Source organism: Nerophis ophidion, linkage group LG08 (genome assembly GCF_033978795.1).
Source record: "Nerophis ophidion isolate RoL-2023_Sa linkage group LG08, RoL_Noph_v1.0, whole genome shotgun sequence".
NCBI lineage: Eukaryota > Metazoa > Chordata > Actinopteri > Syngnathiformes > Syngnathidae > Nerophis > Nerophis ophidion.
In genome coordinates this window covers 55,808,644-55,831,744 of record NC_084618.1, presented here as the reverse complement: position 1 = coordinate 55,831,744, position 23,101 = coordinate 55,808,644, and the positions used below count along the sequence as shown (strand labels likewise).

General features: G+C 36.7%; 1 protein-coding gene across 4 annotated transcripts in view; it reads right to left on the bottom strand.

Annotated features, from left to right (window-relative positions):
• The window catches only part of mapk8b (mitogen-activated protein kinase 8b), a 41,268-nt gene that overhangs the window by 10,234 nt on the left and 7,933 nt on the right, over positions 1 to 23,101 (bottom strand). For 2 of the 4 annotated variants that reach the window (XM_061909016.1, XM_061909018.1), the window contains exons 2-8: positions 20,870 to 21,050; positions 13,454 to 13,583; positions 12,722 to 12,780; positions 9,886 to 10,024; positions 8,541 to 8,706; positions 5,227 to 5,298; positions 2,470 to 2,652 (exon numbers count right to left, since the gene is read on the bottom strand). In XM_061909016.1, coding sequence (XP_061765000.1) covers positions 2,470 to 2,652; positions 5,227 to 5,298; positions 8,541 to 8,706; positions 9,886 to 10,024; positions 12,722 to 12,780; positions 13,454 to 13,583; positions 20,870 to 20,991 — 871 coding nt within the window. In that variant the 5' untranslated portion in view covers positions 20,992 to 21,050. Of the gene's footprint in view, positions 1 to 2,469; positions 2,653 to 4,785; positions 4,858 to 5,226; positions 5,299 to 8,540; positions 8,707 to 9,885; positions 10,025 to 12,721; positions 12,781 to 13,453; positions 13,584 to 20,869; positions 21,051 to 23,101 lie in introns of all 4 variants that reach the window. The other 2 variants (XM_061909015.1, XM_061909017.1) reach the window with 1 other exon arrangement.

Below are 23,101 nucleotides of genomic sequence, written 5' to 3'. Positions count from 1 at the left end.
CTCTACCAAAAGCTGTCAGGCCGTCTAAACTGGGCGAAGGCCCTAGTCAGGGAGGTGACCAAGAACCCGACGGCCATTCTACAGCATTCCTCTGTGGAGAGAGGGGAACCTTACAGAAGGGAAACCATCTCTGCAGCGATGTATGGTAGTGTGGTCAAATGGATTCCATTCCTAAGTAAAAAAAGTACATGGTTTGCCAAAATGCACCGAAAAAGACGCTCAGATCATGAAAAAAAATATGTGGTCTGATGAGACAAAGATTGAAGTATTTGGCATGAATTCCAGGCATCATGTTTGGAAAAAAACAGGCACCACTTATCACCAGGACAAGAACATCCCTACAGTGAAGCATTGTGGTGGCAGAATCATGCTGTGAAAATGTTTTTCTGTGGCAAGAACTGGAACACTAGTCAGGAGAAAGGGAAAAATAAATGCAGCAATGTACAGAGACATCCATCCATCCATTTTTTACCGCTTATTCCCTTTGGAGTCGCAGGGGAAATCCTGAATGAAAACCTGCTCTGGAGCGCTCTTGGACTCAGACTGGGGCGACGGTTCATCTTTCAGTTGGACAAACACCCTAAGCACACAGTCAAGATACTAAAGGAATGGTTAACTCTGTAAATGTCCTTGAGTGGCCCAGACTTTAATCTGATTGAACATATTTGGAGAGATCTGAGAATGGCTGCACGCTGACGCTTCCCATCCAACTTGATGGAACTTGAGGTGCTGCAAAGATGAATAGGCAAAAAGGAATGGGCGAAACTGCCCAAAGATAGGTGTGCCAAGCTTATGGCATCATATTCATAATACTTTAGGCTGTAATTGCTGCCAAAAATGTGCATCAACAAAGTATTGAGCAAAGGCTGTGAATACCTGTGGATGTGATTTCTTAGTTTATTTTTGAAGAATTTGCAAAAAGCTGTAAAAAAAAATAAATAAAAAAAAAAAAAAAAGTTTTCACATTCGTTATTATGGGGTATTGTGTGTAGGAAGTTAAGGACCAAACTGATTTTATTCAATTTTGGAATAATGTTGTAACATAACAAAATATGGAAAAAGCGAAGCGCTGTGAGTACTTTCCGGATGCACTGTATTAAAACTGTAACGTTCTAGGAGGACCAGGCATGGATACATTGATTTCAATTAATTTCAATGGGTGTAGCTGATTTGAGATAGGAGTGTTTTGAGTTACATGTTTGGTTTGGCTCATAAATTGGAAGTACCATTGTACTTGTTTTTATAATTGATAGCGGATCGGGGATCGACCAAGTATAATGTCCCAAAAAAGTTAAGAATTTAAACCATATGTATCTAAAATGTTTTTATATTGTTTATTTTTAAAATACAATTATTTGAATCACTGCAATGTACTTATTCATCCATCCATTTCTACCGCTTGTCCCTTTTTATGTCAAAAGCTATTCACATTTTCATGTATTTGCTAATTCTTAAAAACTCACTTCTGTTACTTTCCATCCTGTTAATCATCTTTGGCCTAGGAACCATGTATAAAAATAATAAAATAACAAAAAGATGCCTTAAATGGTATATGTATGGTGTGTGTGTATATATATATATATATATATATGGCTATAGTAGTTCAATCTGTCAATTATAAGATTTTGGGTTTGAATTAATTAATTCAAGTTTATCATAAAAGTTTTAACAAACAAACCATGTTTTAAAGAAGTTTGCAATTGCTGGTGTACATTTAAATAACTATAAGAAACTGTGAACGACTGTACTACAAAAAATAAAAGCTTCCATGCAAAAAAAAAAAAAAAACACGTAATAAATGTCATCAACCTATGTCTTGTTTGGCTTTGAAAGATAATTGAGTTTTGAGTTTATTTCAAACATGCAAGCATACATGATACATCACAATTTCCAGATAATTGAAACATAAAGTCCTTTGTGGATTAAACAAGGTTTTTTTTTGTTTTATCTATTTTTCTAAAGGGTTCTATTGAACTACAATTATTTTTACACCCTAAAATTATGCCATATGGAAGTTATGATCTATCAGAGCCTAACAAACAGTCGTGACAAGAAGAACATCTGTCAAATCAAATATCCAGACTTTCATTAATAAGGACAGGAGAGAGAGAGAAAAAAAGATGTGCTACTTTTTGCTCCACTGCAACAAGTCAGTGGTGCTTACTGTGAACAATCCTGTCACATTCTGCCTTCCTTGTGAAGACACGCTGGAGGTTAAATTGCTTCTCGGTAAACAACTTGGCGATGAAATGTCAGCTTCCATAATAAAAGCTTATTTTAAAGCAGCGGATTATTTAGCAGAAACTTGCAAAGTACAAGAAAGGAACTTTTTCTAATGTGCTTTCTGTGGGTTCAAGGGAATCGTCACTATAGCGCTCCAGCTTTTACCACAAGAGAAAGATAAGAACATCAACCTTTTCATATTGTTGGTCGGATAACACCTTTGATCTTGTTTTTTAAATGACATACCTTTCAGTTTGTTGTGTTCGGAATCTGCGGGAAACAGAACATCCGGGAAGAGCTTCTCAAAGCTGTAGCCTGCGTAGCGTGGGCGATTCTCCACGTAGGTCCTCACTGACTGGTTGAGTTTCATCAAGAATTCCTGAGACGGCGTCCCCAACTGTTCAATGACCTTATTCCATTGATCAATATCTTTAGGACACAATATTAAGAAAAGGACTGGGACAATAGTGAGGACACAGCATTTAATTAATCAATTGTTTAGTCTGGATCGTTAAATAGGGGCTTGTGGTGGTTTAAAACGCTATCAAATTTATAGTATGTTTATTAAATGGACATTTAGGTTACACTCTAAGGAGTGTGATGTAAGTGGAAGGTTACATCAAAGTTCGGTGTGTATTTTACATTAAAAAAAAAAACAAAAAAAAACAATTACAACATTTGGACGTCTGCATAAGTAAGGCAGGTGATGCTGACTCAAGCTGTCCAGATGTTGGGAATGTGAAGATAAAAACTTGAAAAAATATTGTGTGGACATACACTAAATGCAGGTCCACCTGAGAGGACACATGAGCAAGCGGAAGAACAACAACAACAACAACAACTATAAGAGAGAGGACTGAATGAACAAAAACTTGAAAATGACATCCATACCGTAAATTGACTAATACAGTGGAGTTTCTCAAATCTAATGCCTATGAAATAATACAAATCAGAAGTTGCTAAACATAAATAAATACATAAAAAATAGAGGAAACATATGCTTTTGATTGGGGGTTTCCCAATACAACTTTTTTACTTCCAATACCGATATTGGAGTATTGGGCGATACAGATATTGATCTGATATCAATACTAAAAATACATGTTTTTATTTTGTAGTGTAGAATGTTAGAAAAGGCTAGATTAAGTGAATTTACTCAGAGAACAAAATGAGTTATGAAAAACAATCTATTTTTTGTTAACCGTTTGTAATGGATTTATGCGGTCCTAAGGGTTTAAATAGAGTGGTAAAAGATTTTGGCGACAACTTAAGGCCACAATAATTGCTTAAGTTGAGCTCATGATGCAGTTAGTTGAATGATGCGGACACATTTGCTGACACTTTTGTTACTGGATACGGTCTAATACGTTTATGCTTTGCAGACTTGGTATATGTAAGTAATTTGTAACTACAGTATAATTGATACTTTTTTTTATTGACATGTGTTTTAGAGGTAGATATAGAGAGATAGATACAGATATAGATAGAAATAGAGCTATAGATAGATCGATAGATATAGCTAGATATAGAGATAGCTCAATAGATATAACTAGACAGATAGCAAGATAGATATAGTTAGATACAGGGATAGATATAGTTAGAGATGGATGGATATACTGTATCTACATGGAGACAGCTAGAGATAGATATAGCTAAATATAACTAGCTAGATAAAGCTAGAGAATCATAGATTGATAGATATAGCTAGATAGATACAGAAATAGCTAGATAGATATAGCTAGACATTTATAGAGATAGATATAGCTAGAGATGGATAGATATACCTAAATAGAGATAACTAGAGATAAATACAGCTAGATATAACTAAATAGAGATAGCTAGAGATAGAGCGAGGGAGGGATGGATAGATACACAGATGTTTAGCTTAGTTAGCTCTTCTACCTCTAATGATACAACACTTAAAAATTCAAATCATATTCACCTTAAGTCTTATTTTTATATTGTTTATCGTTTAAATACAATACATAGTTAAATCACTGCAATGTGCTTATTGACAACACGCTATTTGCATAAATCATGTATTTTCTAATTCTATGCTAAAAAACTTGGGAACCATGTATAAAAATAAAGTTGCCTTTAATAAGCCAATACATGTTTTTAGGAGATCAATACATCTAACAGATTTGGAGATGAAATAAAGATATATTTAAGTTTATTTAGGGAAATTTTTAACAAGCCAAAAGCATTGATTCTGTGAAAAGGTCCTTTGCCAAATGTTTTAAAAGAGCTTGCATTCGCTAGAGTACATTCGATTAACTGTAGGAAACTGTAAAGTCCTCATTTTTGTACATACCACAAAAAATAGCTTCTATGCGAAAAAAAAAAGAACAATTATTAATATTTATTTTTCCATCCATTCAGTGTAGGAATCATTTAGTAAATATTGTAATAGTTAAGTTGGCTAAAGCAATAGAACCACCCCACTATGTTATGTTTCTTAATGAATGAATGACTTGTCATTGTGTGAACAAGGAGTGAAACAAAAAGATGACAAGATGGCATTTTTTGGTGGATTGGGATGGACCTTGCACATAAGGATACGATCAGTGCCTGGAAACAACACACTACCTCGGACCATTTCAGCCATGATGCAGCCAACTGACCAGACATCGACTGAAAAATGAAATGACAACCACCAAATTAGCATGCAGGACGGAAAATAAAAATAACTCAAAAAGACAAAAACATGAGGACAAGGAACATTATGTGATGTGTGGTGAGACCAAAGAATGAAATACATGCACTGTAACAAAATAATGTATCCATCAGTGGTTAATTGACCTTCAGGCTAGTACAAACCAGCCAAAAACATTGTGTGGTTGTCAACTGTAGAAAACTAAAGTTTGCTATTTAATAGAATGGTAAAAAGTACATCCAAAGAAAGGTGCTACCGATAAACCATATAAGAGCAAAAGAAAAGAAAAAAATACAGTTTTAATTGTTGACTCATTTCAATAAAGGCTGCAAGCGCTTCAAGGATACAATCCCTTCCCGGAAAAAGGATTTTGTGGCGTACCATTTCTGCCATAATGCATCCCACAGCCCATATATCCACTACATGTGTGCAGCATTAAAAAGGGGGGAAAGAGAATAAGCAATACAAAAGTCAGCAGGGGGTTAGGGGGAGATGTTTAACGACTTTGGTTAAAGGTAATAAAACAAGAACATTAAAAGGAATTATACTTAATATATACCAGACCATAAAGTGTGTTATAAACTATATATGTATTTTTTGGTAACTATAAAGGAAAAATATTTTTATGTGATTGTGATTATATGATTGGAGAACACATTTTTCTACTTGCCATAATCTTAATTCTTTTTGTTTAAATAAATGGACATCATCACCCTTGAAATTACACTTTAAACATGTATGCATTAATAAAAATTAAAAAAAAGTTCTATTGCAACTGCCATATGTCCACACATTTAAAGTTGCTGGCACTCCATGAGTCCCGGATTTATTATTATATTTATTTCTATTGCATTTTTAACAGTGAGCTACAATCATTAACGATTAATTGAAGCAACAGAATATAAATCAAAACTTTTTTCTAATTGATTATTTAGTCAATTAATCGATGCAGGCCTACCCTAATGTGCCCTGATTAAATTAAGGTAATATTTGGACACTATGTCAAAAAAGCGGTTTCTCGTTTAATTGGGTTAAAAATGCTGTAATAAGAATATAATCCTGTGGCACTTAAATTTTTTTTTTAATATGTATTGTTCTTCAGTTGTTTGTGCTCCATAAGCCAAGACATGGTATATTTCATTGGGTCTGCGTCTCAGGAAGTATTCCTAGTATATGTCAACGCAGTTATGTTTCAATAACTTCAATAAATGTAAGTCATTCATGATGTGTATTGTTCTTAAACAATATTAACTAAATGCAGTTATGACGTGAGTTTTAGCCAAGATGCATCTCAATCAGGACAGGCCTCATAAAACACCCAAGACTTGCTTGAAAGGAACAGGAAACTTTTGGGGGGAATTTTGCCTATCGTTCAAAATCATTTTGAAAGACAAGACGACGGATGGATTTATTTAATTCATTCTAACAATTACATAAACAGAAATAAAAGTCTGCTTACAGTAGAATGTCCACTATTTCGCCCATAAAATCCAATAAATAACCATTCAAAAAATGCCAACAATACTCCATTAACATTTCTTGATTTGAATAGAAACCAAGTAATAGTGATATTGTTATTATAAGTGCTAACACAGAAACTATAGCGGCGCTGTGATCCCAAGCAAATGTACAATATTGACATACCGTAATCGACTGGCGAGGTTTTTCCTTGCTTCCTTACTCTAGATCAGTGGTTCTCAAATGGGGGTACGCGTACCCCTGGGGGTACTTGAAGGTATGCCAAAGGGTACGTGAGATCTTTTTTAAAATATTCTAAAAATAGCAACAAAGCAGAAATCCTTAATAAATATATGTATTGAATAATACTTCAACAAAATATGAATGTAAATTCATAAACTGTGAAAAGAACTGCAACAATGCAATATTCAGTGTTGACAGCTAGATTTTTTCATAAATATTGATGTTGAAGATTTCCTTTTTTGTGAAGAAATGTTTAGAATTAAGTTCATGAATCCAGATGGATCTCTATTACAATCCCCAAAGAGGGCACTTTAAGTTGATGATTACTTCTATGTGTAGAAATCTTGATTTATAATTGAATCACTTGTTTATTTTTCAACAAGTTTTTAGGTATTCTTATATACTTTTTTCAAAATAGTTTAAGAAGACCACTACAAATGAACAGTATTTTGCACTGTTATACAATTTAATAAATCAGAAACTGATGACATAGTGCTGTATTTTACAGCTTTATCTCTTTTTTTTAACCAAGAATGTTTTGCTCTGATTGGGGGTACTTGAATGAAATTTTTTTTCACAGGGAGTACATCACTGAAAAAGGGTTGAGTACCACTGGACTACAAGTACTGTATGTTCTATATCAGTGGTTCTCAAATGGGGGTACGCGTACCCCTGGGGGTACTTGAAGGTATGCCAAGGGGTACGTGATATTTTTTTTAAATAATTCTAAAAATAGCAACAATTCAAAAATCCTTTATAAATATATTTATTGAATAATACTTCAACAAAATATGAATGTAAGTTCATAAACCGTGAAAAGAAATGCAACAATGCAACATTCAGTGTTGACAGCTAGATTTTTTGTGGACATGTTCCATAAATATTGATGTTAAAGATTTCTTTTTTTGTGAAGAAATGTTTAGAATTAAGTTCATGAATCCAGATGGATCTCCATTACAATCCCCAAAGAGGGCACTTTAAGTTGATGATTACTTCTATGTGTAGAAATCTTGATTTATAATTGAATCACTTGTTTATTTTTCAACAAGTTTTAAGTTATTTTTATATCTTTTTTTTTCAAAAAGTTCAAGAAAGACCACTACAAATGAGCAATATGTTTGCACTGTTATTCATAAGTTTCTGATTTATTAAATTGTATCTCTTTTTTTCAACCAAAAATGCTTTCCTTTGATTAGTGGGTACCTGAATTTAAAAAAAATTCACAGAGGGTACATCACTGAAAAAAGGTTGAGAACCACTGCTCTAGATCATAAATCATGCATTTCACCTGGACAGAAGAAGTCTAAGGATGTTGTCTGACAATTTTGTACACTGACAGACATTTAGGAAACCAGAAATGGCAAGAACGACACAAAAAGACGCTTGGTTCCCCCATTTCTTTGTAAGAACTATGGTCATTTTTCATCTAAATGGAAATATATAAACAACCTAGCAGTGGGCATCCTAAAGACAGCAGACATTGCACAGTAAGTGATGATTTATTATGTCCGTTGTTTCTCATAAAGTTTGCCCTTTACTACTTTACATCATGTATATAAAACCTCAATACAGGTGTTTGGATGTTTTTAAGGGCTTTATAGGCGGAATAGAGCGGCTCCCATAGCTACATTGCTCCCTTTATGAGCAGACTTTTGATCGCATTTATTTAATATTTATAATGCAAAAACTAAAAATTACTTCCATTGTCATGTCTTTTATAATAATTTTGAACGATAGGTTAAATTCCAAAATAAGTGCAGTTTCCCTTTAAAAAGCATAAGAAGTTTCTTCACAGAACAAAGATGCTTGTCATGCCATCATCACCATCATAATCATAGTAATAATAATTCCCCCTAAGCTTGAAATTTTGGAAGAGCAAGAAAAAAATACAAAAGTTAGAGTCATGCAGCAGGCCAGACGGTTATTTAATGAGGCCCTCACTGGCCTGTAACCTACTCACCGTTAGCCTGGTAGCCCATGCCCAGGATGACTTCAGGGGCACGATAGTAGCGGGTGACCACGTAGGGCGTCATCAGGAGGCCGGTGGCAGCTGTCCTGGCTAGGCCAAAGTCCAGGATCTTTAGTGTGCAGTCAGATTTGACCACTATGTTACTTGGCTTTAGATCCTGAAATATAAACATTTGTTAGGTTTGGCGGAAAATACATTGAAAAATTAATCTACAGGTATAGTACTTTTATAGTATGAGTGTATATCTAAGTTTGTCACATTTTATGTATGTATTAAGGTGTATTGGGATGCATGATTCTGCAAAAAATCCCAATGTACTTGCTTATAATTAAGGTTGCAATTCTCTTAGACAATTAACGCATCGACACAATGTCACCATGTGCTTACATGTTAAAGAACTCACACTTTATTCATTATAATTATTAATATTAGTCTCAAAAGGACAGTTAACAGAGACTTTTCTAATGATTCTGAGGGACAGGAAAATCGAGGAAAATTGAGGGAAAACATAATCTTTTAAAAATGTTGTTCAAATAACCACCATTACATGTTACCACAAATAAGTGTTATGAATGTAGAAAAAAAAATCCTAACATGAGCCCTATAACACATTGGAAAATCTCACTCATGTATGATTAGACAGAATAAATCCCTGATCAGATCCCTCTTTGGGGTACGTTGAGATTAGTTATGGGCACACAAAATGTTGCAACAAATATATCGTAATAAACATAAATATCAGTGTGATATAAAAAATAATTATACATGTTTTAACATTCACCTGAAAATCAGGTACAACAAACACTTATTTAGATCATCGTTAATCAGGAAATGTTTCAAAGCACTTGTGGCCCATTAGGTCAACGCAATGAAACCATTACACTAACTGTGGCTCAGTTTCTCTTAAGGAAGCCTGTTAAACTTCTTTACTTCATCTTCGGAGGACTTAGAAACAATCCCCCTTGACCTCAAATGTCAAATCTGTGGCCATGAGTCATGTTGCATCTGTTCACCTAGTGAAAGCTTTGTGTGCAAAGACGTGCCAGTGTGAGTGCGACTCGTTTTCTCTGCCGGCAGCTCAATTTGTTCTGCTTGGCAAACCACGAGGCTCTCCTACTGCCTATTCAATGCGGCTGATTGACATGTGACTATGCATTGTACACAACTGGCTCATGAGGAGTTTTGGTTTTGTTTTGTTTTATTATTTATGTATCTCTTTTTGTGTTGCTTGAAGGTGAACGGTGTATAATAGTAACTTGTAGATCTTTAGGACTCTGTTGCGTGTTTGTTTTTAACAATATGTCAATAAATCCAATGTGTGTGCGAGAGAACTGACCCTATGTATGATTCCAGCTGCATGCAAGTGTTTGATGCCACACAGCATCTGGTAAAGTAAGTAGGACAGCCTCTCGTGGTCCAGTTCCATCTGAATCACCTGGCAGAGGTTGGCATCCATCAACTCCATCACTAGATATCTGTCAAAAGTCATGCAGGTGGGTGAGTATAAGCATCATCCTTAAAATTAAAGTTCTCCATTAAATTCCATTATTTTGAAAGTGATTTTTGGCGTATGTATCATAACCCCAAACAGGATGTAATGCATTTTTTACATACAAACATAACATACATTACAAACATAACATACATACATACATACATGTTTACGGGTATTTTATGTATGGCCACGAACACACAAACTTCTAAAAATACTACTTTGTCTGTATCAAAACAGGGAGCAATGAATATAATAAATTGTAAAAATAAGTGTTAAAATCAAATTAAGGGCTTTGTTAAAATGAAGTAGTTTCTTGTATTTCCTGCCACATACAGTCCATCCAGAAAGTATTCACAGACCTTGTTTAGCACTGTCAATTGGTTCCAAACATGACCCCCATAAATGAATTACTGCAGAGTAGGAATGAATACTTGTAAATCTAATATTTTCATAGCTAGAGCAATAAAACTATTTATTAACTTTTAAATACATTTTTTTCAACAAAATGAAAGCCCTATAGGAATAAAATAACTCCCTTATAGCAGGGTTTCCTCCAGAAATAGTGTTAGTTAAGGTGGTGTCTCTCCAAGGGGAAGGGGGTTGGTGGGTGTAAGGAACAGTGTAACTCGGCCTGTCGCCATCACGTCTCCATCTCATCGCTGCCATCAGAGCCTGGGGGGGAACTAAACTACAAAGTGCGATGAAGTAGGCCGGCTTCATCGCATGAGGACCCTGCCATTCAAAACCAGGCTGCTACATTACAAATGATTAATGTAAATATAGCTGAAAAAATAGTAAAATAGCAATAAGAGAGACTATTCATCCCTGATGATGCAGTTACATTATTATACCAACTATCAGAGACAGCTTCAGGAAACTCTTAATTTAACATAATGTCTTTTTTTGCTGCTTCAACACAGCTCAATCAACACAGAAAAAGGTAAAGTGAAATAACTTAGTTGTTAACTGTATGTCAATAATGCTTGTCTTTCTCTCAGACAGACAGGGCTTTGCTGTCACGCACACACACTGCACAGTGAGCTAACGTTACTCTAAAAGCTAATTAGCCTTCACCTCAAGGACTGCGAGCGTGCTGAGCTGCTGCTTATGTTTCTAAAAAGTCAACGGGCTCATAGTGATGGTACTAGTAGTTGACTGGGAGATGTTTATTATAATTTGTGGAGAGTCCACTGCCTTATGCTCACCTGCTAAACACCTATTAGCTCACCACACCGTCTCTCCTCTCTGCCTGTGCCGTGAGCACTAACTACGCACTGCTGATTGGCTGTTACATGCGCTCTAAATATGCACTGCTGATTGGCTGTTACATGCGCTCTGAATACACAATGCTGATTGGCTGTTACATGCGCTACTGACAGAGGCAGAAGCAGTACGAAGAGTAGCAGCTTGTTAAGACTTTAGCTAAGGCGGCCGACTTAACAACAAACCTCTGCGGGAAACCCTGCTTTTAGTCAACTTTACACTCAGTGGCCACTGCAAGATCAGATTGTTGACAATACTACTCTAGTATTGATATTTTTAGTTTAATTAATTTAGGGCAAAAAGCTGTAGAATATTCTTAATTTGTTTTTTTTCCGCATTTGAAGCGCAACGAGGCAAGGGACAACTGTAAATTATTTTTACCCCTCAAAATTCTGCACAAACACACATACTTTATGTATATATTTTTTTCATACATTGAAAAAAATAAATGTTAAATTTTTTTATAATAGCAACAGTTGTGTGTTGAATTCAGAGAGAAAAAAATGATATATTCCATTTTGGAATAAAGGCATTAAAAAGAAGTGCTGTGACTACTTTGAGGATGCACTGTCACACTTTCATCCTGTGGCATTTAGGAACTGAAAGCTACAATTTCTTTCATAAATGATGATGTAATAATAACTGACAGCTGTTACATCACCGGCTGGCTGTGAACTGTAGTCAGGAACTTTTAGATTTATAATTAACAGACGTCTCTCACTTCAAGGCTCATTAATTGTCTCCATAAGAGTAACACATTTAAATAATTAGGTCATTACACGGTCAAGTGAATAATATGCAAATGTGCATGAGAAAAAAATATAACATATACAATGCAATATAAATTGCCACATATGTAGGGCTCTCTTTCATCCTGGAACTTTGTGTTTATTCTGCTACCCTCCAGCTAGGATTTGTCCAACTTCCTTTTGAACTCCAATCAGGCAGAAGCACAAAAACACGCACGCATGCAGACACATATGCAGTCACACACACACACACGCACGCACGCACGCGTGTGCGTGCCCAGACACACACGCACGCACACACACACTCACACACACACACACACACACACACACGTAGTTCTACTTTAATGGGTTGCTACTAAATCATGACTCCTCTTCACTCCCTTGCACTTCTTGCTAGTTTAAATGCTATTATTGATTTTAAATACATGTATCATTTCCTGAACCTTCAAAATTAAAAACTATTATTGGAAACATCATCCTGCTCTGATTTTAAGTGCTGGAATTTAACAACATAAGTCCTACACACTAACAAGAGATTCAGATTCACTGTTTAAGCATCTAAATGTCAAAGAATATAATCCAAGACCCATGTGCGGTACTTCCTGCATTAAATGACAAACACATCAAGCGGCCTAAGTTTCATGCGCGGTTGGACTACTCACACATCTTGGAACTCCTCCAGTGTCTTCTGAGGTGTGAATACATGTAATAGGCCGATTATCTGTAGAGAAAAGTGGATAAAGCATTATAATGGCATCTAAAAAGGTTGCACAAGCCTCAAAAATTATCAATACCAGCTAGTCATTTTGTCCACGCCTGGTGCAGCAGTACTGACAAGCCGTGTGTATAATACAATACAAGTTACATTTGCATGGAAGTCTGCCATCTAAACATTTGGGATAACATTCTTTGTAGGGCTGAAGCTATCAATTAGTTTAGTAATCAATTGATTAGTTTGTTTGATTAATCAAGTAATTGAATATAAATCACTGTATATATAGCCTCAATGTGTATTTTAAGGGAAATACTGGCAGTTGGGAAAAAAAAGATTTTGCTTGCCATAACCTTCATTACCTCTGTTCTATTTACCTTATATCTTTCTTTTGTACCTTCTTTTACCATTTATTTACCTTCTGTTTGCCTTTTTGTACATTTGTATCTTTTTATTTATCTTCTATTTACATTTTAGTCAACTTGCATTTACATTTTATCTACCTTTAATTTACTGTTTTTACTTTAATTTACCTTCTCTTTACTTTATTTTACATTTTATTAACCTTTTATTTACAATTCTTATTACCTTTTATTTAATTTGTTGTACCAAGTGGTAGAAAATGGATGGATGGATTTACCTTATTTTACAGTAATCTAAATAAAATGGAAATAAAACCTACATTCTTGTGGTTGACACATTTCATCAGCACTAGTTCTCTATAGGCTCGTTTCGCATGAGTTTGATTCTGAAAGGGTCGGCTCAGCTTCTTGATGGCGACGTTCCTTTCCAAGTTGTGGTCGTAAGCTGAACTGGAAGTGAAAATACAAAACAAAGGTTAAGGCAAGGAATTATATGAAATTGCAACTGTTTAACAGAAAGTGCATCCAAACTCATAGGAAAGTGATATCAAGAGTCCTTGTGGCCCAGAGGCTCTACAAATCCCATTTGCTCCTGTTTTAAAGGACTTTGGCTGGCTTGTGCCTTTAAAGTGTTCCATATATATGAGCTAAAAAATAGCCTCTAGTGTGTGAAATGAAAAGCAGTAACATGTTGCAACAACTCTAAAAGCAAAAAGAAGAGATAATGTTATCAAACACATCAAATGTAGTCGTTTTTTTTCAAAGACATCCTAAAAGCCATTAGTGGGTGAGATATGTTTTAAACACTTCGGAAAGTTAGCTACCTACAAGCATCTGCGCAAAGGTTGCTGGTATTTTATGATTTTTAATCTACTTTTAAAACACCTAATTGTGGCCAACATAGCCTGTAATGGTAGTGCTCCGATCAGAATTTTGCATAAATTTTGCTTGACAGACCCATCAAAAAAGAGCTGTTTTGGGGGGCTGACAACTGCGTCCAGGCCCGGTCAGCCATTTTTGTAGTGTTTGAGTCTGATACACTTCCCAAAAGGGAATGAAAAATATACATTAAAATTATATTATACTTTTTATTAGAAACGGCAACAGCAACATATTTTGTACATGTACGAGCAAAATTCTGATCGGGAGGGAGAGGAAAGCGAAAAGGACGAAACTGTTTAATCTGATCATATATAGAATGTTCTTGTGCACATGGACCCTGAAAAAAATTATGTTATTATGATGTGGATTTTCATGCATCACACCTAAATCGGAATTCTTTACTTAGACATGGGCAGCACCATACCATAAACAGTAAGAAATGTTATTGCCGACATCTTTTGGACGAGTTTGCTCACTTCAGGTGCTAAAAAAGCAGTGACTTTCGCTGTAAACAAACATGGCTTTGTGACATATCTGCTTGTCCAACGCTGTATCGGTAATTTTTCCTTCTGTTCACTTCTTTTGTTTTTGTTAGTATTGTATTTAGACCAAAAAACTCAACAGTATCTAACGCTATTTATGTACATGTTGAATGGGGGAATACAGCAGCAAGACAATTGCCCTATTTCGAAACTATTTAATTTAGTCCCCCTCCACCACCAAAGTATAGCGGACGTCAAAGACATGCGCAGTAAGGATCATTTCAAACCAAATTTCGGAAGATGTGCTTTCATGCGCTACTATTCGAATGACTAACGGCATTAACCACTTGTCACGATCGGAATGAAATTTTAAACAGGGCTAGAATATTCCGAATGGCCGGTTTACAAATCCAAATAAATGTGTCCATGTGCACATAGACTTGGTCAAAAGTTTACATACACTTGTGAAGGACATAATGTCATGGCTGTCTGGAGTTTCCAATAATTTCTACAGCTCTTATTTTATTGTGATAGCTTGATTGGAGCAGATACTTGTTCATTCATTTATGAAGTTTGGTTATTTTATTAATTTATTATTAGAGATGTCCGATAAAATCGAACTGCAGGTATTATTGGCCGATAAATGTTTTAAAATGTAATATCAGAAATATCGGTATCTGTTTCAGAAAGTAAAATGTATGACTTTTTAAAACGCCTCTGTACGGAGCGGTACACGGACGTAGGGAGAATTACAGAGCAGTTGCGTCTCCCAGTCATATTTCCCAACCCTCCCGATTTTCCCGGGACACTCCTGAATTTCAGTGCCCCTCCCGAAAATATCCTGGGGCAACCTTTCTCCTGAATTTGTCCTGATTTTCACCCAGACAACAATATTGGGGGCATGCCTTAAAAGGTACTGCATTTGCATGCCGGCCCAAACACATTATTTACGGCTCTTCACACACACAAGTGAATGCATACTTGTTCAACAGCCATACCTGTCACACTGAGGGTGGCCGTAAAAACAACTTTAACACTGTTACAAATATGCACCACACTGTGAACCCACACCAAACAAGAATGACAAACATATTTTGGGAGAACATCCGCACCGTGACAACATAAACACAACAGAACAAATACCCAGAACCCCTTGCAGCACTAACTCTTCTGTGACACTACAATATACACCTCCCGCTACTCCCTAACCAACCCCCCACCTCAACCTCCTCATGCTGTCTAAGGGAGAGCATGTCCCAAATTCCAAGCTGCTGTTTTGAGGAATGTTAAAAAAATATAATGCACTTCGTGACCATAACTTGAGTTGATTTATTTTGGAGAACCTTGTTACATTGTTTAATCCATCTAGCGGGGCATCACAACAAAATTAGGCATACTAATGTGTTAATTCCATGACTGTATATATCTGTATCGGTTGACATCGGAAATTAAGAGTTGGACAATATCGGAATATCAGATATCGGCAAAAGAGCCATTATCGGACATCTCTATTAAGGGTCTACTGAAAACGTGACCAAATCTGCTGGGTCGAAAGTATACATACAGCAATATTTATATTTGGTTACATGTCCCTTGCCAAGTTTTACTGCAATAAGGCGCTTTTGGTAGCCATCCACAAGTTTCTGGCAAGCTTCTGGTTGAATTTTTGACCACTCCTCTTGAAAAAATTGGTGTAGTTAGACTAAATTTGTTTGTTTTCTGACATGGACTTGTTTCTTCAGCATTGTCCACATGTTCTCAACGGGGTTTAAGTCAGGAGTTCTAGTCTGATTTAACTATTCTTTTACCACTTTTGACGTGTGTTTTAGGTCCTCGTCCTGTTGGAACACCCAACTGCGCCCAAGACCCGTCACCCAACCTCCGGGTTGATGATTTTAGGTTGTCCTGAAGAATTTGGAGGTAATCCTCCTTTTTCATTGGCCCATTTACTCTCTCAAAGCACCAGTTCCATCGGCAGCAAAACAGGCCCAGAGCATAATACTACCACCACCATTGACGGTAGGATGGTGTTCCTGGGATTAAAGGCCTTATCTTTTCTCCTCCAAACATATTGATAGGTATTGTGGCCAAACAGCTAAATTTTTGTTTCATCTGACTACAGAACTTTCCTCCAGAAGGTCTTATCTTTGTCCATGTGATCAGCAGCAAACTTTAGACAAGCCTTAAAGTGTTGCTTCTGGAGCAAGGGCTTCCTTCTTTCATGGTAGCCTCTAAGTCCATGGCGATGCAAAACACGCTTGACTGTGAATACTGACACCTGTGTTCCAGCAGCTTCCAATTCATTGCAGACCTGCTTTTTGGTGGTTCTCGTTTGACTTTTGATCATCCTGACCAATTTTTTCTCAGCAGCACTTAAAGCTTAGCGTAGCTCGGTTGATAAAGCGGCCATGCTAGCAACCTGAGGGTTCCAGGTTCAATCCCTGCTTCTGCCATCCTAGTCACAACTGTTGTGTCCTTGGGCAAGACAATTCACCCACTTGCTCCCAGTGGTTTAAAAATGTGACTTAGATAATTGTTTTCACTATGTAAAGCGCTTTGAGTCATTAGAGAAAAGTGCTATATAAACATAATTTACACTTCACAAAGCTTGTGTTTTCTTTCTAATCGTGGCAGTGACAAAACTGTGCCGTGCACTTTATACTTATGCAATTGTCTGCACAATTGCTCTTGGGACCTTAAGCTGCTTTGAAATGGCTACAAGTGACTTTCATGACTAGTTCAAGTCAATGATTAGATTTTTCAGATCCGTGCTGAGTTCCATTGACTTTCCCATTGTCGCGTTTGTAACAGAGTCTAATGACTGCATCACATGAGCCCTATTTAAATGGGCTCAGAGAAGTCAACAGGTGTCGTCAATCCTAATCACTCACATTAAGTTAAGAGGCCATGCCATCAAGTTAATTTGATTTGATTGTAACTTTTCTAAACCACCAACATTGATAATGTATGTTGCTGTATGTATACTTTTGACCTATCAGATTTGGTCACATTTTCTGTAGACCCCTAATAAATTCATAAAAGAACCAAACTTCATGAGTTTTTTTGTGACAAACAAGTCATGGGTCCAGTCACTATCACAAAAAAATAAGAGTTGTAGAAATTATTGGAAACTCAAGACAGGCATGATATTATGTCCTTCACAAGTGTATGTAAACTTTTGACCACTACTGTGGCTGCTGAACCACTTCAGAAACTACAACAAAAAGGTCTGTTTTCTTCTTGATGTAGAGACGAAAGAAAAAAGAGCTTAAACAAAGCCAAACAACCAGCCGACAGAATCTTGAAAGTAAACTAACATATGTTGCATTTGCTTTACGTCACCAACGGCAAAAACCGAGGGTTGATAGTGTGGCAAAACTCCACCGACACCTGCATTCCCAGGGGCATATTTTCAATACTTCACCATGGCACTGGATTCTGAAGACAAGGGGTAGGGTTAAATAGGTGGGGATGGGGTAAGAAGGAGAATTCGGATTGAGCCTAAAACACTATCAGTAAAGCATAAAAAACACAAAACATGCAAAATAGTGGGTTTTCTAACAGTGTCTATTTTATTTATTTAAGAAACATTACTTGGTCAAAAGATTTCAGTCAGTGTATTGCTTAGATTCAAAATGACGTCACGTCCTGCTCGTTGAATACGCTTGGTGGGCAACCCAGCCTTTCTTGATGCGTTATTTTCGGCTGTACGAACTGCTTATATAACAAGAAGGAACATTTTTTATCTACAGTTCTTTGAGAGGTAATCAAGAATGGCGGAAAAGTGCAAGATTTTATGAAAAAACACGACAAAAGTACTACACAAATCCAGTACAGCCGAAGAATGCAGGGGTTTGCATTGACCACTTTAAACTTTTAATGTTTCTCATTTTAGTATTATCTTGATATTACTTGTATTTCTTAAGACACATTTTTGCTACGAGTGTTCCGCAATACACCAACTCGGCAAGTCTAAATAAAATATATTAAATATGAGCAAAACCTATAAGAGTTAAGCTTTTACCAAAGGCAACAATAATAAATTAAGCTTTCAACACATACACAATGTTGACATCTATAGATATATTTTGATAAAGACGGGGAAAAACATGCATACTCGTAAACGGCGCATGCAACAGCAAGAGCAGGCAACAAACAGCACTAGACATCAAGTTAAATCATTAACATGCAACCTTACCCGAGCAAAAACTATGCATATTTATCCATGAGAGTTTTGATATTTATTTCTTTGAACCAGACACACACAAAGAAGTTGTACACATCCATGCTTTTCCAAGTTTTCATCTGTTTTGTCATGTAGAAAAATGTCTGGAACACACGATAGTACGATATGTATGGCAACTCCAATGTATTTATCTGGGAGCCTATGTACCTATGTATGTGGGTAAGTACCAATGTGTGCACGTATACATGTAGGAATGAATGTATTTATATGTACATATGCATGAATAATTGAGAGTATGAATGTGTATTTGTATATACAATACATTTATCTCCCAGTGTGTGCACGAGCCAAAGTACGGCCCCAGCCACCCAAAAAGCCCAACCCAAAACAGCAAGTGCAGCGCCCAGGCAACAAGGCACCACCAGTTCCACGCAGCCAGGCACGCTAGCGACAGGAACCCCAGAACCAGGGCCTACCATGCCGGCTGGCAGGGCTAGCGGTAGTTCATAAACAGATGCACCTGGCAGAGATCAAGGCACAGGAGAAGCAGGGGACAGGCAGCCACCAAACCAGCGAGAGACAACACCCTGCGTGGGCAGAGTGGCGGTACACGCCCCATCCCCAGAAGCCCAGAGACTCCCCGCAGCCGGACGAAAAGACACCCCAATCCACGAGCAACTGGGCCCTGACAAGCCCATCCCCGCTACCACTACACAGCACGGGTCCACAGGATCCACCCAAACGATGGTGGATACTGCCCCCGAGGGAAAAGGAAGAAGAAAAAAGATCACAGATACACTGCTCACACACCAGGTCGCTATCCCAGAAGCTGGCTGCCTTGCAACACTGCAAAATACAATGCAGCTCCCACGATGGAAGCACGGAAACCAGACCCAGCAGGCCAACCAAGACTGGCAACCAGAAGGGGTGGATGGCGGGACCCAGGGCCCCTAGACACGCAGCCCGGTTGCAGTAGCCAGACACGCCTTTTTGAGCACATTCAACAATACCGTAATAGTAATGATAACCGTGCAGGGTTTTTCCCTTAATGTATTTGAAAATGGCAGTGCACCATGGCAACAAATTCTCCACCACAGTTAACAAAATAAAGTAATATAATGTATTGTAGAGCTCAGAAGAAGACACACAAAGTCAGACGCTCTTCTATAGCTTTTGTCAACGGGTCCAATGCCAACAAGTATTTACTCTGTGCACACACGGCTGTCTCCGTGTTTCACTCAGAGACATACTACATTTCCTCATTCTCTGTGGATACGGTGTGTTCACAGACCATAGGAAAATAAGCCTCAAAACACACTAACATACACATCAGCACAAGCACGTAGTTTCGGTATGTAGTTTATTATTTGCGCACTATTGACTAGTGATGCATCGAAAATTTTGCTGCGAAAAAGGACGTACTTGGATCACCGAAACAGCGCTGCCAAAAGCAAATGTGATGGCGTAAGCACGGGTTTGTCTGGAGCGGAGGCAGCGTGTCCGCGCTGAGGACGTACTTTAATAGATTTGAGAATTACCCGCGGACAGTTAGCTTCACAATTTAAGATGACACTTGCGGAAAGGCTCCCAGTAGCGCAAAGCAAGTGTGACGTCAGGCACTCTGCAGCTCAAATCACTTTTCATTGCTGACATGAAGCGACAGAAGAGTCTCTAAACACAATTACAGTCACAAATAACACCAGAAAAAGATTTGTTGCCAGTTTTTTTTATCAAAGAAAGTGTGACTAAAAGGATTGGAGAAATCTAAAAAAAAAATAAAAAGAATATCAACAATGTACATTGTACAATAAGCAACAACAAATAAAAAAAAGAAAAAACAACGATATTATGTAAGAAAAATATAGTTAATACAATATTTAACAGATTGGTTTTAATTGTATAATCACATTTTGTTTCCGTTTTAAAGAATATATGCTTCATATCAAATCATGTGATTGCTTCATATTGACCACCTCCTTACCACGCCTCCACCACCACAGGTATTTTGGCAATTTAGGGGAAACCCTACATGTGCTTTGGTAGACTGAACATTCAAACAGACATTGTTTTTAGAAATTGTGGGGAAGAAACCACAAAAACATTTGATGACAATTGAATTTTCCAACTGTTTAACCTCAGGTAATCCCAAACAATAATATAAAATGTCAAGAATAGAGTTGACTCACCAGACTATTCCCTGTGCTCCGGATCCGATGGGTCTGAGGTTCTGGTAACGCTTTAAAACCATAAAAGTTGAATCTCCCACATCTATACTGTAGTACTCTTTTTCACGCTTATTCCGGTTCATGGTTTAACCTTGGACAATGTGGGAATGCGCATCCAAGTGGGGGGGTTTAGGCTCAACACCTGCAGACAAAGAACATATAAAACAAATGGTGTCAGCAATAGAAATAATACGGATCCATATGAAACTGGGTGATGCACACTAATTTATAGTTGTCTTAAATTTCCTCTTGTTCCCTTTCTTTTTGTATTTGACTTTATTAAATGGATGGAACAGGAAGGGATAGAAAGAGGAAAAAAGGAAGACAGAGGGGAAAATTGCAGGTATAAGAATGTGATTTAAACACAGAGACAACAACATCAGCAAATACGATATATAAAAGCATGATACGAAAAATAATGGCAAGGAACCAGTTAGTAAAGTAGATTGTAATAACACAGAAATGACAATAAACATTATTGCACAACAAATGGAGCAATAAAATCACCAACAGAAATAACAATTGATCCATCCATCCATTTCCTACCGCTTGTCCCTTACGGGGTCGCGGAGGGTGCTGCATTCTAATAATTACCTTAATTATCAACAATACAATTGTTTCAAACGCAACAATACATATATGAAATGAAAACTTTAATTATAAATGAAAGCATGTAAAAGGAGGGGAAGAAAGAAAGGAAGAAAGAAAAGCGAAATTTATTAACCTTGTAGATTGTTATCATGATTTCGCCTACATGGAAACGATGGTGGCGCAAGTTCACGGCAAAATTACTGCCGCCACACCTCCAAAATATGTATTTTTTTTTAATCTTTCTTTTTATCTTCTTTTCATGAAAACACATTTTGACATGGAAACAAATTTAAGTGATATATCGTATGAATGGATATACTGTATATAATCTATTTATGTACTATTGGCTATAATAAGTTTTAAAAACAGCTCCAATATCGTAAAAACTTTCATTGTTTTAGTTTGAAAAAAAAAAAAAAAAAAAAACGGCATCTAAATCGCCTGTCAGAAGTGCGTCAGCTGGTCGTGCACCTAAACAAGCTGACATCCGGCAAAAGTAGAGAAAGTTGAAGAGAAAGGTATTTTAAACTAAATAATGCATTTCTTGTTCAAGCCAGTGTAAACTACTCTAAATCTTTTGACATTACAGACAATAAAGTCTAACTTTACACCGTGTGCGTCTTTGAACCTCTGTTTGGACATCATTGTGTGGAGTGTGCACTTGTCCCCTTGGGTGTGTGGGTTTTCTCCGGGCACTTTAGTTTCCTCCCACATTCCAAAAATATGCATGTTAGCTTTATTGGAAACTGTAAATTGTCCATAGATACATGAATGTTAGTGTGAATGATTAGTTCTGTGTCTGTGATTGGCCATGCTAATTTGAGATAGCTTGTCTATGAGCTAGTCAATTGTACATTAGCATTAAGCTGGCGGTTTAAAAGCCCCACTTTCATCTTGCACAATTTTACTGCTTTTGTCAGTTTATTCCAAATTATAATATCGATCGAACGTAACTCCTGCATGTGTGCGCACTTCATGTGTATATATAATGTACTTTCTTTAGTGTGGTTAGTTTTAAAGTCACTTCATTGTGAAGAATATCAACAAAAGACCTAAAGTTACTATTTTTCTGAATCTAACTCAAAGGACTGTTTACATATTTGGAAAACTAAATTACAACATTCAGGCAGGGCAAAAAATAGTGTAGCCTGTTACCTTTTACAATAAGCAATAATTGAAACTGCATTAAACAAAGAGAGCACAATCTCCCAAGTCAAATTCCTTGTGTTAAAGCTGATTGTGATTCTGATGATATGAGAAAAAAGAATATTATTATCAATGGTATTATCAATAACTAATAATATTTGTTTCAAATATACATAAACATTTTTTTAGCCTTTTTAAAGAAAATATATAGACGATTGCAAATCAAAATTATCATTTCATATATTTTAATGTCCTGTTGACCTGGTCCCCACCGCCACACATATAGTGGCAAATGTAGGGGAAACTGGTTATATTAAAAATAAGTTGTCTTGAATTCTAATATGCCAAAAATTATATGCTTCTACTGATCCTCCTACTTGGCAGTTGTTACAAAACAATATGGTGCTTTGTAGCACCAAAGCACAATTCAATCACTGTCCAAAAAACTGGACAAGT